A 14176-nucleotide genomic window follows, 5' to 3' on the forward strand; every position below is an offset into this window, starting at 1 on the left:
GCCTTGAGATTTTCTGTAACTTGGGTGGGGAATCGTTAGCAGCTCAGGGTGAATCTCTTAATGGGAAATGATGATATTCAGGGAATAGAGGCCTGAGTATAACCTTAATAGTCAAAAGCATCGATTTGTGCTGCCCACTCTCAGTGGTGAGGACAATGAAATTCCCTGTTCAAAACAATGGTAATGTGGGAATTCCCATTATTTATACACACACATCGTAATGTTGTTTACAAGGTGGCCTGTGCCTTGAAATTCCATTAGTAATTTTATGATTTGTATCAAAGTGTAAAAGAAAATAGTTTTTTTTATAAAAATGGGGAACAACACACAGACCCACCGTGGATACCTATGGTGAATGTATTTTCAATGGGAATGAGGAACCATTTTTCTTTATTGAAAATATGGAGAGGTGTGGCGAACAGTAATAGGATGGAACAAATATATATGGTAGATAGAAAGGATTGGTATGGGAAGACTCGTGGAAAACCTTGGTTAGTACGTTAGCATCTTGGTAGAATTGCTTAGATTTGTCTGTTGATGGTGTAACTGGTGTGTACCATAGTGGTACTATAGTAGAGGCAAATGGGAGTAAATTGGTGAAACGAGTTAATAATTTGGGGAATAGGCAGATGAAGAATATATTACACTACCTTCAGGCAATGGTTTCACAAGGTAGTAATGTGATATTAATGCCATGGTCCTTATATTAATGCAATTTTCGAGTACGCAACCCTCCATTATGCCTGAATCTTCATATGTATTGTTTCATAAGATGCCTGAATCATATGGGTTACATATTTAATAAATGTGATAGTGTACAAAGGAAAAAAATGTTTAAGGCTGTTATACTTGTTCCATAAGTCTAATGTATACTTTTGATGTACTAAGTATTCCTAGTCGACTCAAACCTTATAATGTGTCAGCACAAGCAGTTCCAAGGCCGTTTAAAAATTAAGTGAGGCTTTACAGATGTTCACGTAAGTGCTTTGTGATTGATGAATCATGTGGTCATTGTCTTGACCAATGATCGTAAGCATAATTAGTTACCTGCATATATTCTTAGCAATCAAAGCAGTAGGTAGCCACTGGTAGTGAGTTTAAAAAAAAAACGCATGTCCGTGTATTTCAAACGTAATTTTATCGGCCACTCGCGACTTTATTTCTCTAAAATTCCTTTTCCCTAGTTAGGAAATACGTTTGGACTTATTAAAATTATATGTAGTTATCGGGGTTAAAATTGTTAAATGATTTGGTGAGGAATTAGTTTCTATTATTATAAATTTGATTTCCCGCTTCCTGCGATAAGGGTGATGGTCTTGCGCAACTACGGATAAACAAGTTACCAACGAAAATTCAGGAGTTAGCTTTTGCAATGGCTGCTCAAAGTGTTAGGTCTTCAATTCGGCACGTAAAACCAATTCTCTCATCGGACCCTGGAGAGGCACGAAAAAGGGTCTTAAATTTGTATAAAGCATGGTACCGACATATACCGTACTTGGGTAAGACGGAACTGATCTCTATTTTGTATTTGTTAAATAAAAAATATGTGTGTAACTGTGTCTGCTATCTTTTTAAAGTTTTGGATTTTGATATCCCAAAATCAATTCCACAATGCCGAGCCAAACTGCGGGAAGAATTCATGAAGCATCAACACGTGACAGATATTAGAGTTATCGACATGTTGGTGATCAAGGTAATGGCAATATATTCTTAATATTCTATGTGGCATGAAATTAATCATTAGCATATTTCTCTGAATTTCTTCTGCGACTTTAGGTTGTTTAATTATCAGGCGAGAGATAGTATTACCGGCAACGTAATTAATTTATGCTTTGGTTATTATTTCCTTCAGGGCCAAATGGAGTTAAAAGAAGTCGCAAATAAGTGGAAGCAGAAGGGCCACATTATGACATACTTCAAGGATACTATTGAGCCTAAACCTACCGACTTTCTCTCAAAATTTTTTTCAGGCCATGAATGATTGTGGTCTGTCGAATAGGTGAATATCTGTACAACTTTAGTGTTGCCATTATGATCGAAATCCATTGGCATTTGCCCTTGTATATAAATTAAGCTTCTCACGTTCAAGAAAGTGATAAGATGTAGTTTTATTGTTTGATTATTGTAATGCAATAATAAATTAATCTGAAAACCTTATATAGGTATGCCCTTAGAAGTGATTTTTACAAAGAAATTAAGAGTTGGAACTTCCTCTTCCTACTCTGGGTCGTATGCACTTGGCTAACGCCCTATCCTTGGCTTTTTTTGGACTTGCATATCACGGTTTCGTTGTGTATTTTGTTATTTTTATTAATATCACGGTTCACACATTTGCTCCACCTCTCTAAAATGTGTTTATATTTCATACTTGAGATTTTCTCTTTTATTTTCTGACTTACCAACATGTATAAGAGGTACAATTTTTACAGTTACAAAGGGCTTGAGCCATATAACCTGGATCCAATGAGATGAACAGATAGTCTTCATGCATGGTACACTTTATTATTTCCTGCTTATGCTCTTTTGTACACTAATACTTCTTGATGATAGCTGCCCTAGCCCATGTAAGAGGTGCACCCTTCTTATAAGCGTTGAAGTTGAGAAAAAAATTATATGACACATAAACAGGTGTGTTATAGCAATTACTTTGAATGAAACTATTCGCTGCTCATTTTATCTTTGCAAGTGTCCTAAAGCTAAAGCAAGTGGGGTGAAGGGAGGGAATGTTTCTTGAAACGTTATTATCCCTATACCAATCAGGAGACTGCAGGCGTGGTGGCCTCTGACCAGCTCTCAGACCTCCGTCGAGTTAATATCGTGAATTTGCTGATGGAACAGTGTTGCCAAACTGTTCGACTTGTATGTCTTTAAGTATGTCTTCCACCAGTGGTGCCTCATTCAGCGTGGTAGCTGACAATCTCATGGGCTTCTGTGAAAGGATTATCCTCAATATGTACCTTCCAAATGAGTAGGTATGTTGTCTCAGCCAAAATACCTGTGGCCACCCATGACTCAAACGTTTTTGGTGACAAAGTAGGGTGGCTATGAACATTTGGCAACATTAACTTTGCTCCTCGTCTTTCTGTCGGTACTACCCCTCCCCTATCAGTGAAGCCATCCGAGAATGTCCGGGCTCTCACGAAAGCTCATCCGCAGACATAAAGTGAATAGATTATATGTACCCTTGCTTACATCCTTGAGTTTTTAGGGAATACCTCCCACACGTAAGTAAGCAAATTCTCCATACACCTCGATGACATGCAGGACACCAAGGTCACCCGGCATATCGATGGCTAAGTTCTAAGAACATGTATCTCAAAAATAGCAACTTTTCAGGAGAGCAAAAAAAAAAACCATTGATTTTTTTTCTTGTACAATGAAATTAAAAACAAAAAGTTCATAAAACTGAGAAAAAAGCATTTATTTGCCAGCAAAGAGTTATTTTTTGCTTGTATTTTATATTTTTAACATAATTACACTTTGGTTAAGATGCCTGTCTCAAACCGGCTGAATTTGAGATACGTGTTGTTAGGACTTAGCCATCGATATCTGAAACTTTTTGGAGGCAGATGGGGAACTTTTAAAATAGACACTGTCGTTTTCAGCTCCAGTTTCTGGGTGTGAAGGTGCCTCTCTTACATGATTATGTATGGTATATTTCATCAATGAAATTTTTATCAGGATTGTCGAGTTCAATCCCGATGAAAGTTTTGGAGCACATTTTAAATTTAACAAGCTATTATTTTCTCTTCACTTGCATTTATGAATCAGTGAAGGACTCATATTTCCGTGTTGGAGTAGTCTGCATAACAGACCGCTGGATTCAATGTGGCAGAATCCTTTGAAAATCAAGTTTCTTTTGCATCAAATATGCTTGAACTTTAATATTTTATGATTTAAATAATGCTGGTAAACGAACTGGCCGGTAACTCTGCAGTTTTAAAATTAAAAACTACATACATATTACTTGGCCACAATGAGCTTAATTCTCTCATAATCAATCAACTGCAGCATTTATGTAAAGATTGATTCTAGTTACAAAGACTTCAGTAGATGACGGAAAATAGGATTACATCAACTTTGTATTGAAAGAAGGAATTCTTCCATGGTTACGGTGTAAATACATCCACTTACTGGAACAAAACGTGGGTAGCTTTATTGGGAAAAGTAAGGGTTTGATGTTCAGTTATTCCAACCCAGGTTAAAGAAGATCAATTTCCTAGTTTTAAATTTCTCATGAAAGTCAATGGTTATGATCTTGGATATTTTTGTTAAGGACGAATTACACTTGGGTTACTCTATGGTGTCTAGTCACGTGAATGGCATGATTCTGTATCTCTTGTTTTTGTCCAATCTACCTTTGTTTTCTAATATTTCTTACTGCATTCATAATTTTGATTGCTCATCACAAAAAAAGTCAAATGGGTTTCCCCCAGCATATGGTTATTCAAGTTATTAAGTTGAGGAAGGGAGAAATTTTAAATTGTTGATAAAAAAGTTTCATTTTTTGCCGAAGTATGGAAAGAATAAAAAAAAGGTGTGGGATACAAAGGAGAATTGAGTAATTTACCTGAAGTATTCTGGTGGTATTTTTTGAATAAGGTGAAGCATTAGATTCATTTTTGTATACGATGGGTTGTTAATTGCTTCAGAGAAATGGAATGGTGCCTGCATCAGAAAGTGCATCTTTGTCGATAGTATGTATAGATAGACATTGTGGATAGATGTGGTAGAATAAGAATTTTTCTTCTGAATTGTGGCTCTCTCTCTCTCAATATAAAGAAGTTGGGACAGAAGGTGATTAGTAAGCGAATTGAATAGATATGGCTCAAGGACACTGCTCTAAGGAACTCCAGACATCTCAGGAGACCAAGAAGGGGCACCAGTGAATATTACATGCTAGGTTATTTTGGAGAGAAAGCTAGAAAGAAGGCTAAGGAATCTACCATGTATGCCAAAATATTGGCTCAGTTTATGAAGGAGAAGTTGATGATGGAGAGTGTAAAAACCCTTGGAGAAATTGAGGTAGGTAGCACCAAGTTGATTAGAGTTGTCTACTGCATTGACGGCACTGAAAGACAGCAAGATTCGTTAAGTATGATCTTCGCGGAAGGAAACAGTTCTGTTGGGAGGATAAATAAAGAGGTTAAATAGCCAGCCTTGCAACAATATGTGACTAGTACAGTCCATGCTTTGACAACTCCATATATTTTGTGCAAAATTCTACGATAGTTCCCTTCTTTTTAAAAATTGTCAACTATGCTTTACTGCTTTAATTTGGCTGAATATTATTTTTACAGATGCAAAAATGTTAAGTGAATAGTTAAACCCATAGTTACACGCTAAGCAGGGATTTTGCCTAATTTTTTGAAAATTCAAAATAGCGCGTTTACTGCGTAGAGGTCACTGGTGGCACACTTTGGTATTCTATTTCTGTACTTTTTCCTCGGCCAAGAACATTATCATCTGCAATTCCTTTAGAAAAATTATTCAGAGTATTTATCAAGAACTTTGCATATTAATATGCTTTATTTTTGTTTATAGATGAAAGAGGAAAATATTTGAAGTGATTTTAATTATTAGAACTTATCCAAATGCTTTAAAATACCCTAAAATTTTAATGTATGTTTAGGAAAGCCAAAAATATTAGAGTGCGGCAAAAAAGCTGCAAGTGTGCCCTGGTGTCATCCTTGCGGATTGCGGCATCCAGCTTGTAACTAAGGGTCAAACATATTTATGTAACTGTGCTTTAACTGTTCAAAGTGAATTATATCCTTCAAATTTATTCTTAGACAAAGATAGTTTTATCTTAATTTGTGCATGCTGTTCTCAGAGTTTTTTTATGATAGAGGAGGGGTTTATGCAGAGGGAGTGGACTGAAGGAACGAAACATCTTTTGCAACAATTTTGGGTAGATTTGCACCATGGCCTCCCCCTCCATACTGAGTTTATCTTGCTATGATGATGAACTGCATGTAACACAACTTCTTGAAATTCTGTGAATGTGCCTTTGCTGTGTTGAATAGGAGCACATCTATGTTTGTGGTCTTTATCTTCTGTGAGCAACAGAAACCACCTCATTACCAACAGGTCTAGGAAGTTCAACCTTGTACTCATTGTCAGATGTGAAATGAAAGTATACTTTGTAGTAAAATAATCCAGAGCTAAAATATTCTTCCAATTAGACCTTCAGGTGGAGAGCACTGTCAAGAGTAAACCAGACAAAGTTGTAATAGTATTAATATGTTTTATTTGCCAGATGACTAGTATTATACATACACAGCAGCAGATCCAGGATAGGGACAGGGGGTGGACTATGGGCCTACCTTCTCCTGCATATATTAAAAAACTGAACAAAATTACAATTTTATCTAGAGTAAATTGGATAGCCCCTCTCTAGATCTGCGTCTGTGCATACATCCAGTGGTGCAGCGAGGGGGGTTTTGGGAGATAACCCCCCCCCCCCCCACAGAGCTCAGAAAAATTTTGAAGTTTAATCCATTTTACTTTATTGGATTGATATTACTAATAGAAAGCAGAATCTAATACCCCTCAGAAAGCCGTAAAACTCACCATTTTGAACCATTTATCTTAAAATTCTGCAATTTATTAATCTTGCACCTACCGCTTATCCTGGTGGGTATTCCATACCCCCACACACCCCGGTATTAGTTGCACCTAAAACCCCCCAGCCTTAATTCTTAGCAGTGCCCCTGCATACATTGTATATGGCACATCAAGAATATAATTGCATAAAATACTTTAGGTGCAAACAAGTCAGAAAAAATACATTTAGATACAAAAGAAATTACGATGATAAATATTCATTAATGGAGTGAAAGCATTTTGACAAGAAGTTTTAAACGATATTCTTGAATGCCATCATTCTCATAAGAGCTTTTATATCCTTTGGGAGCTTGTTTTAAAGCCTAAAGATCATAGTTCTAAAGCCACTGATGGCTTTCTTGGTACGCACAAATCAGACATGCCAGTCGCAGCTACCAGTACAGTGGTTATGAATGGCAGAACTTGGAACAAAGTCATGAAAGTTTGACTAGGCATGTAGTAAAGCAGTAAATATGTACTTACACACAAGGAACAGATAGCACACAGAGACATTTACAGGCTACATTGGGTTCTATGTGGTTCATTAACAACTAGCAGGCCATCTGGCTTAGCTCGGGATGGATCTTACCAAGAGAAGTGGGAAACTTGGAACTTCCCCCAATCTATCCCACGGTTGACTCAAAATGGAAGTAAGGTGGTGAATGGAAGATGCTGAACAGTAATCAATGGGAAAAAAGATTTCCGTGTATCTTGTACGGGATCAGGTTATTCCCAGCTCCACATAATTGATTGTTATTTGTGCATATGTGCATTGACATAAAATCATCGTGTTATTGCTTACCCCTGCGAAAAGGTTTGCCCCGAGAAGATAAATGGACGAATAAGTCATCCTTTCAATTGTATTATCCCTTTGGGAGCGTCAAGAGGTGTGCCTACGTGACCGGATGTCAAATTGCAGAAGTTGTATGATGTGATGTAACAAACACTAATGAGGAAAGGAAGCATTAGACGCAACCGAAAGTAACGTTATAGGGCTTGGGAGCATGAGTTGCACCTATGTACTGAATTTGGTCTCATTTTGTGCGGTCCCATGGAAACACACTGTGAGCAGACAAACAGACATCCTCTTTTATATATTTTGTATATAAATTATTAATTTTTTTTACTTGTACACTGAAATTAAAAACCAAAAGTTCATAAAACTGAAAAAGAAACATTCATTTTCAAACAAAGAGTTGCTTTTTGCTTGTATTTTATTTTTTAATGTTATTACACTCATATTAAGATACTTGTCTCAAACCGGCTGAATTTGAGATACGTGTTGTTAGAACTTAGCCATCGATATGTAGCTTAATCATATAAGCTCTCTTTTGAATTTTGAAAATGTTCAATGCTCGAGTAACTCCGCAGTGGAGTATGGTGGGTGCTTTCCATTCATGCGACTCACACGTCGACTTGTGTTGACTCGCGGTAACTGTTTATAACTCTCCTATTCCTGTGCGTTACCGTTTGTTGACTTGTGTCACAACAGTCGGCGACACACACAGAATGGAACACGGAAACCGCGCCGCAAGTCGACTTGTGTCGACGTGTGTCAACGAATGGAAAGCACCCGGTGTGTAGTAAATGGGCGTAGAATTCCCCATAGGAAATAATTAAATTAGAAGAATAGTAGTGGACACAGCTGTGGGCCTTATGGGCCTCTTTAGGAAACACTGCTGAGTTGAGTACCTAGATTTATAACATGCTTTTCCCAGGAAAGAAGCGCATCAGTGTTCATTCCCTGAAACATGGTGTTGCCAATCAGGTTCCATTATATAAAACAAACGAGGTTTTATTAAAATTGGAGAAGTAGAAAAGTTGTGATTTAGTGATTAAGACAATTAGATTTACACCATTTATATCCTTATAAGTGGAAAAATTGAACAAACATAGAGGCAACGAGATTCCATTCAGACATTTTATCCCATTTTAAAGCAATCATGAGAAATATTTGGTTTGACGCGACGTGTAAAACCGCAATCTACGTGTTTTATGTCGTGAGTGTGCAGCATGAATTTTTCTAAAGAGTAAAATGGATGATTTAACCGTGAAAATTAATTATTTCATGAGATGGAAGAATGTGAGAGATTTAGCTGCTGCTTCTTTCTAATGATGAATCGTAAAATGTGGCTAATTTTCACGAAATGTTAAGATGAGTCTGCTGTAGTTCTTTTGAAAGTGGCGCTTAATGTAATTCGTGTGTTGAATACCATCTGCCAGTAAAAACGTGAACTACATGAAGGACAAGGAGCGCCATGGAATGTTAGTGTAGGTAATCGAAACCGCGACGATTCCATCTGTTGCTTCAGCTGACGTCATGATTGAGGTCGTGTTTCTACAGTCATATGTCTCACACGGGCAGTTCTTCCAGGAGCAGACGACATCGAACGACGATGGGGGGAGTTAGCGACGAGTAATTCCAGTTAATTTTACGACTCAATTCCGAAATTTTGTGTATTCACTCATGCAGGTAAATTTAAATTATTAAAACTTCCTTAGTTTTGCTTATAATCGACTTGTGCAAGGGTGGTCTATCTTTACGAAAGGCAGCGATGTCACTTTAAAAATATCCTTTACTTACAAACGCGTATCCTTGTATGGATATGCTTCATCCTAGACTTGTGAGAGTAATGAACAGAAAAAGAAGGAAGCCATTTCCACTGTCATTGCCCATCTTCGTTAATTTTCGTCTCCTGTCTTCATTAAGCGTGTTGCATTTTGGATTATTTGCATTCTTTCAGCGAGGATAAGACACTGCAGCGCGTGTGCTACGACCACGAAGGTCTTCTTCAGCAGGAACTCATACAATGTAAGTAAATGAACCATTTAAGTTTTCCTGCTTCATTTACTAATTGCGGCAGCGAGGCGATAAGTCACTGTAATTTTATATTCATTGGAAAATGTAGCCATGTGAGCTGATATTGCTTGAGGCATACCTACCTATGAGATCTGTATGAAAAATGGTGCATATTTGTATTGTATTTTGTCGTTGTGGTATCGCAATCTCTCAGTGTGTAGAGTATCATATTATCTTGTTTTACTCTCTTACTTGTGATATAATGGGCAAGAAACGTTCCCTTTCCGATCATTTTTCATTGCGTTCTAACGTCGTTGCTCAATCTCTTTGAATCACGAATATGATGATGGTGTCATGTGTAACATAATAGCATGTGCTCAAGAGTGCGTGATAGAAGTTTTGTTCCAATTATCGTCTATGTTATTGAAAAACTTCTGGATACATTTGCATTAATTTCCTTTTTCATATTATTTGCGGATTTATTAGCGTGAAGAGAAAGGTATTAGTTCAGTGTAGCATGATCGCGTCAAAGGTTAACTGTATTTGATTTCTAGCCCCTTCCATTGTGGTATTATTATCGTTAAATATCGTGTTTTTGAGTCCGATGAGGTTATGAAAGGATGGACTTCATTGAGACTACTTACATCGAACTATTCATAGAGGCTAGTTACGTCGAACACTTAATTTGGAGTTGGAGACATTACCCAAATTGATGAAATAATTACTGCGATAAAGTTCCTGATGAAGGCTTCATAATACCCTTGATGGTCGTGTGTAGGTTGTAGGAAGGTTTTTGTTTGTCGCCTGTCTGGCTGGCTACGGTAACGTTAGCAACGGTACAGTTGGAAGAGTCGACTTTTCGTGTTTATGTGGACGGGGCGTGGCCGTCCCCAACCATGCTGGCTTTTAAAGGGCCTCAATTATTGAGGTTGCTAGGGGTGACGGCAATTTCGCTAGGGAACGAATTGTGCACCGAGATACTGATTGTCGCTTGACCTAGTACGGTTGCCGTAGTTTTTGTCAGCCTGTATTGCCTTGCTGGCTCACTGGAGAACTGGGTACATGATAGGGTTGTGGGATAGTCGGGTTAGGCATTTAAACCTCACCTTGAGAAGGCTGAAGAATTGGCGTTGTGCGAACAGCTGATAGGTAACCGCTTCGAGTATCTTCATCTTGCCCGCCGAATGTGACGCACGCGTGTTAGATCTATTTAAATTTACATTTATTGCGCATGGGCAGAATTTTCATTTAATCTTTCGCTTCCGAAGCTACCAGCCTGCTGCTTCCAAACGTTAATTTAGATTATAGTGGACTTGTCATGCTTCAGTTGTTTGTTTTATGCAGTGTTGGTAAAAGTAATGAGAAAAAGTTACTTAGCTCAATCGAAAATATTTATCAATTATACGAGTACAAATGACTGCTTTTAAAAAGTAAGCAAAAAAAAAGGTTTTAAAAGTAAAATTACAGTTATAATTTAAATTACTTATTGCGAGATTGTCCCCAATAGAGACCGCCTGACAACTGTCGAATATTGCAGTCAAAATGTGGAATAAACGAGTCATAGAGTTGCAATTTTCCTTGCAATGCATACAATTATAACTGATAGAACAACGCAAGGGGTGACATATTTTGTGCTCATCATGAGTAGGCTACAGCATAAGAGTGGCTGAACCTAATCAAGCCTAATAGTACTCAGGGACTCGAAGTTATGTGCGTGGCCTATCAGTAATCGTCGATTACGAGCCAACAGAGGGAACAGAAAAAACTCAAGGGGGGCGCAAAAGATACATTGAGTTACCTTTACTTTTATCGTAGGTAATAAAAACTAATCAAGTTACATGCAAAGGTTAAGAAGGTTTTAATTTAAGTGATCATGTAAAAATAAAAGATAAAGCCATCTTATGATATAAAAAAGTTTTATATTTGTGTGTGAAGGTACAATAGAGTTACAATTGTGGTTCTGCAATGTTTGGCAATACGGGCGGCCCCGCAAGGTGGGGGAGGGAGGCCGCAAGGTGGGGGAGGGAGGGGGCGCGCCGCCTGCGCCCCCATCTGTATCCGCTTCTGTTACGAGCAGGTAACGATTACAAGGAAAGTGACGATTCCTGTCTCACCGCAAGGAATAAATTAAAAACATAAATTATATTTCGTAAAAGTAATATTTACTAGTACAAATTACTGCAGAAGTAATCGTTGGAAGTAGTCCGATTACTTTTACTAGATTACTTACTAAGGGATAAGTGGCGCAGCAAGGGGGGTTTTGGGAGATTAACCCCCCTCCAGAGGAGCTCAGAGAAATTTTTAAGTTAAATCCATTTTACTTAATTTCATTAATAGTACTTATAGAATAGTGTAATGGTTTGTAAAGTGTCCCTCAGAAAGCTGCAAAACTCCCTATATATCCTAAAGTTTTTTCTGGGGAAGGGCCCCCGCTTACTCTGGCGGGAATTCCACACCCGGTTTCGTCAAATATATTTATTGGTTTTTCTTGTGATTTCTAATATCTATTGTAAGGTTCCCAATAAAATACCCAAAAACCTTTAAAAAACATTGCTATTTATGGAGTGATTTTATTATTCCAGGGCTAATTCATCTCTTTATTTGGTACAGTTCGTCCGGTTTCGGCACACCCGTGACATTTTCTCGGGAAATACGCGACTCGCGCGTGACAATACAACGACACGGGTGTGTCGAAACCGATCGATGTGTGACGAATAAAGCGTGTGGAATAATAATTATTATACAAAATAAAGTATATTGATGGATGAAATCACCCATTCACAAAATATACGATTAGCTTTTGGAAAAATAAAAATTCTTTTAACAATGATGAAAATTGTGTGAAGAGCTAGTCATACAAAATAAGTAATTTAAAAATTTCAGCGAAATCACGCAATAAAAAATCAAGAAGTGAAACACAAATGATAGTGCATATATCGTATATTTAAAAAATACAACCTAGTAGGTTTGTGGAAGCTATTTACTTTCTTCAAATTGCAGTTTTGTTTGTCTCACTCCTTCAATTAACTTTCCCTTTTCTTTTTCCCAAAAATCCTCCTCTCCTTTTTCATCTACAAAATTAAATCCACAGTCCCTGACAACATTAAATAGAAGCATTTAAATACCAAACGTTACTTTCGATTACATTCATTATTAAAAATCAGGGCCGGCCTTAGGGCGGGGCGACCGCCCCGGGCCCCGCGTTCGTGAAAAAAAATTAAAATATACGATAGTTTTGAAAACGATATTGAAAAAGCGCGCTTTTTATGTTTATTTTACGTTATAATTTTATGAATAAATATAATTATAAATTTTATTTGTATTATACTATTTTGAACTCAACTGCGTGATGGTATCACAACGGCGTAATTACCAAGTCTGAATTTGGGAGGGGAACACATACTTAGCCAGAGAGTGGTAGGGATTCAAAATGCTCGAGTTTGTAGATGGGGTATAGAGTTAAATATTTTAAGTGAAGGGCCCGCACTGAAGGTTCGCCCCTAGCCCCGCACCTGCTAGGGCCGGCCCTGTTAAAAATTATAATAGACAAAGTTAATTATATATTTATTTAACCATGTGCAAATTCCACTAATTCAGCTCGCATTCAATAACAGAGGACAGGCATAATTCTTCAATTTCTCCCGTGCTAGCCGAGAATGATTTCAGTGTTAGTGACAAGAGGCACTAGCGATTCCCACCAGCTCAATGGTCAAGGAGGACTAATGTGATTACAAGAAAGGGACGGAGCACATTATTTTCTCTTCTTTTCATGGTGAGTCAGCTCAGTGCGTTAAAGGCAGGAACCTGCGGTTGGTCATCAGAGGGAGATTTAATTGTCATTTAGAATGAGACAAATTGTTGGTTTCTCTCTCAAATCTTGCTGTATTTCCTCCGCTCCGTTTGAATTCTCAGCGTTTTCAAGGCTGTCGCAGTTATTTTCTGAATACTTTGGCCGTCCCGAGAGCCGCTTGAGTGTTCGGGAGCAATTACTTGGGACACTTCTACAAGTAATTTTTATCGATAATTTTATAGCAATAGCAATTAGATTACCAGTCGAAAGTTTGTATTACTTAACTCATAAATTCTGTGCAAAAGTTGGTTGGAGGAGTAGGGAGGAGGGTGTTACGGCGAAATTGGCCTAATACCCGTCTGGGACGAAAAATAGCAAATGGCCAGACCTACTAAGAAGATTAACGCTCGCTCCCCCCCCCCCCCCTTGGTAAAATGGATTGTTAGTAAACATTTCCCCCCTCCCCCTCGAGGCGGTCTGGATACACACGCACGCCAATGGACAGAGCCGTCTATATACATTATTAACGGGATAAGGCGCTTCTGCGCAACAGCCGAAAAAATGAAGGCTACAGCTCAGCTGGATTTTCGCCACGTTCGCAAATTCCTTGCGTTAGATGACGTGTAAAGAGCTGAGAAATAATTTGAGACCTGTCGTTCATTCAACCTTATGACTGTGTTGCAAAACTTACGGATGCATGAACAAGCAAATACCGTGCGATGAAAGTTTGAGTTTCATCTAGTGAAAGTGATTAAGGAAAAACTGATGAAAGATAAAAAGGTGTTTGCACATTCCACGAGTATATTTCCAGCCGAAAGTAAAAAGGTAATGAGTGAAAATATGCCATCCTATCTTGACTAAATTTTATTTTGAGGACTGCAAAGTTTAACAGTTTTGTTCCAATGGTTGGCAAGATCTACCATCCGCTGTCGATATTCGCGCGACTAATAGTAGGGCCAGTACTTGCGAGGCTTGCGAGC

At 38.0% G+C, this 14176-nt stretch overlaps 2 protein-coding genes across 3 annotated transcripts in view; both read left to right on the top strand.

Annotated features, from left to right (window-relative positions):
- Window positions 1-1321: 1321 nt before the first annotated feature.
- On the top strand, window positions 1322-2157 carry LOC124169568 (NADH dehydrogenase [ubiquinone] 1 alpha subcomplex subunit 6). The gene is made up of 3 exons (XM_046548209.1): window positions 1322-1499; window positions 1578-1693; window positions 1853-2157. The coding sequence occupies exons 1-3, from the start codon at window positions 1373-1375 to the stop codon at window positions 1979-1981; spliced, it is 372 nt and encodes a 123-aa protein (XP_046404165.1). The 5' UTR covers window positions 1322-1372; the 3' UTR covers window positions 1982-2157.
- Window positions 2158-8948: 6791 nt separating this feature from the next.
- The window catches only part of LOC124169776 (uncharacterized protein DDB_G0271670), a 113002-nt gene continuing 107774 nt past the window's right edge, over window positions 8949-14176 (top strand). For both annotated transcript variants that reach the window (XM_046548509.1, XM_046548511.1), the window contains exons 1-2: window positions 8949-9079; window positions 9351-9418. The gene's annotated coding sequence lies outside the window, so the exon portion shown is untranslated. The remainder of the gene's footprint in view (window positions 9080-9350; window positions 9419-14176) is intronic.

The sequence above is a fragment of the Ischnura elegans genome, chromosome 12 (genome assembly GCF_921293095.1).
Source record: "Ischnura elegans chromosome 12, ioIscEleg1.1, whole genome shotgun sequence".
NCBI classification, from domain to species: domain Eukaryota; kingdom Metazoa; phylum Arthropoda; class Insecta; order Odonata; family Coenagrionidae; genus Ischnura; species Ischnura elegans.

Excerpts from the sequence above, each read along its gene's own strand:
- LOC124169568 (XM_046548209.1), top strand. The coding sequence starts at position 1,373 with ATGGCTGCTCAAAGTGTTAGGTCTTCAATTCGGCACGTAAAACCAATT. Across the intron at positions 1,500-1,577 it reads CCGACATATACCGTACTTGG|TTTTGGATTTTGATATCCCA; the intron begins GTAAGACGGAAC and ends ATCTTTTTAAAG. Across the intron at positions 1,694-1,852 it reads TCGACATGTTGGTGATCAAG|GGCCAAATGGAGTTAAAAGA; the intron begins GTAATGGCAATA and ends TATTTCCTTCAG.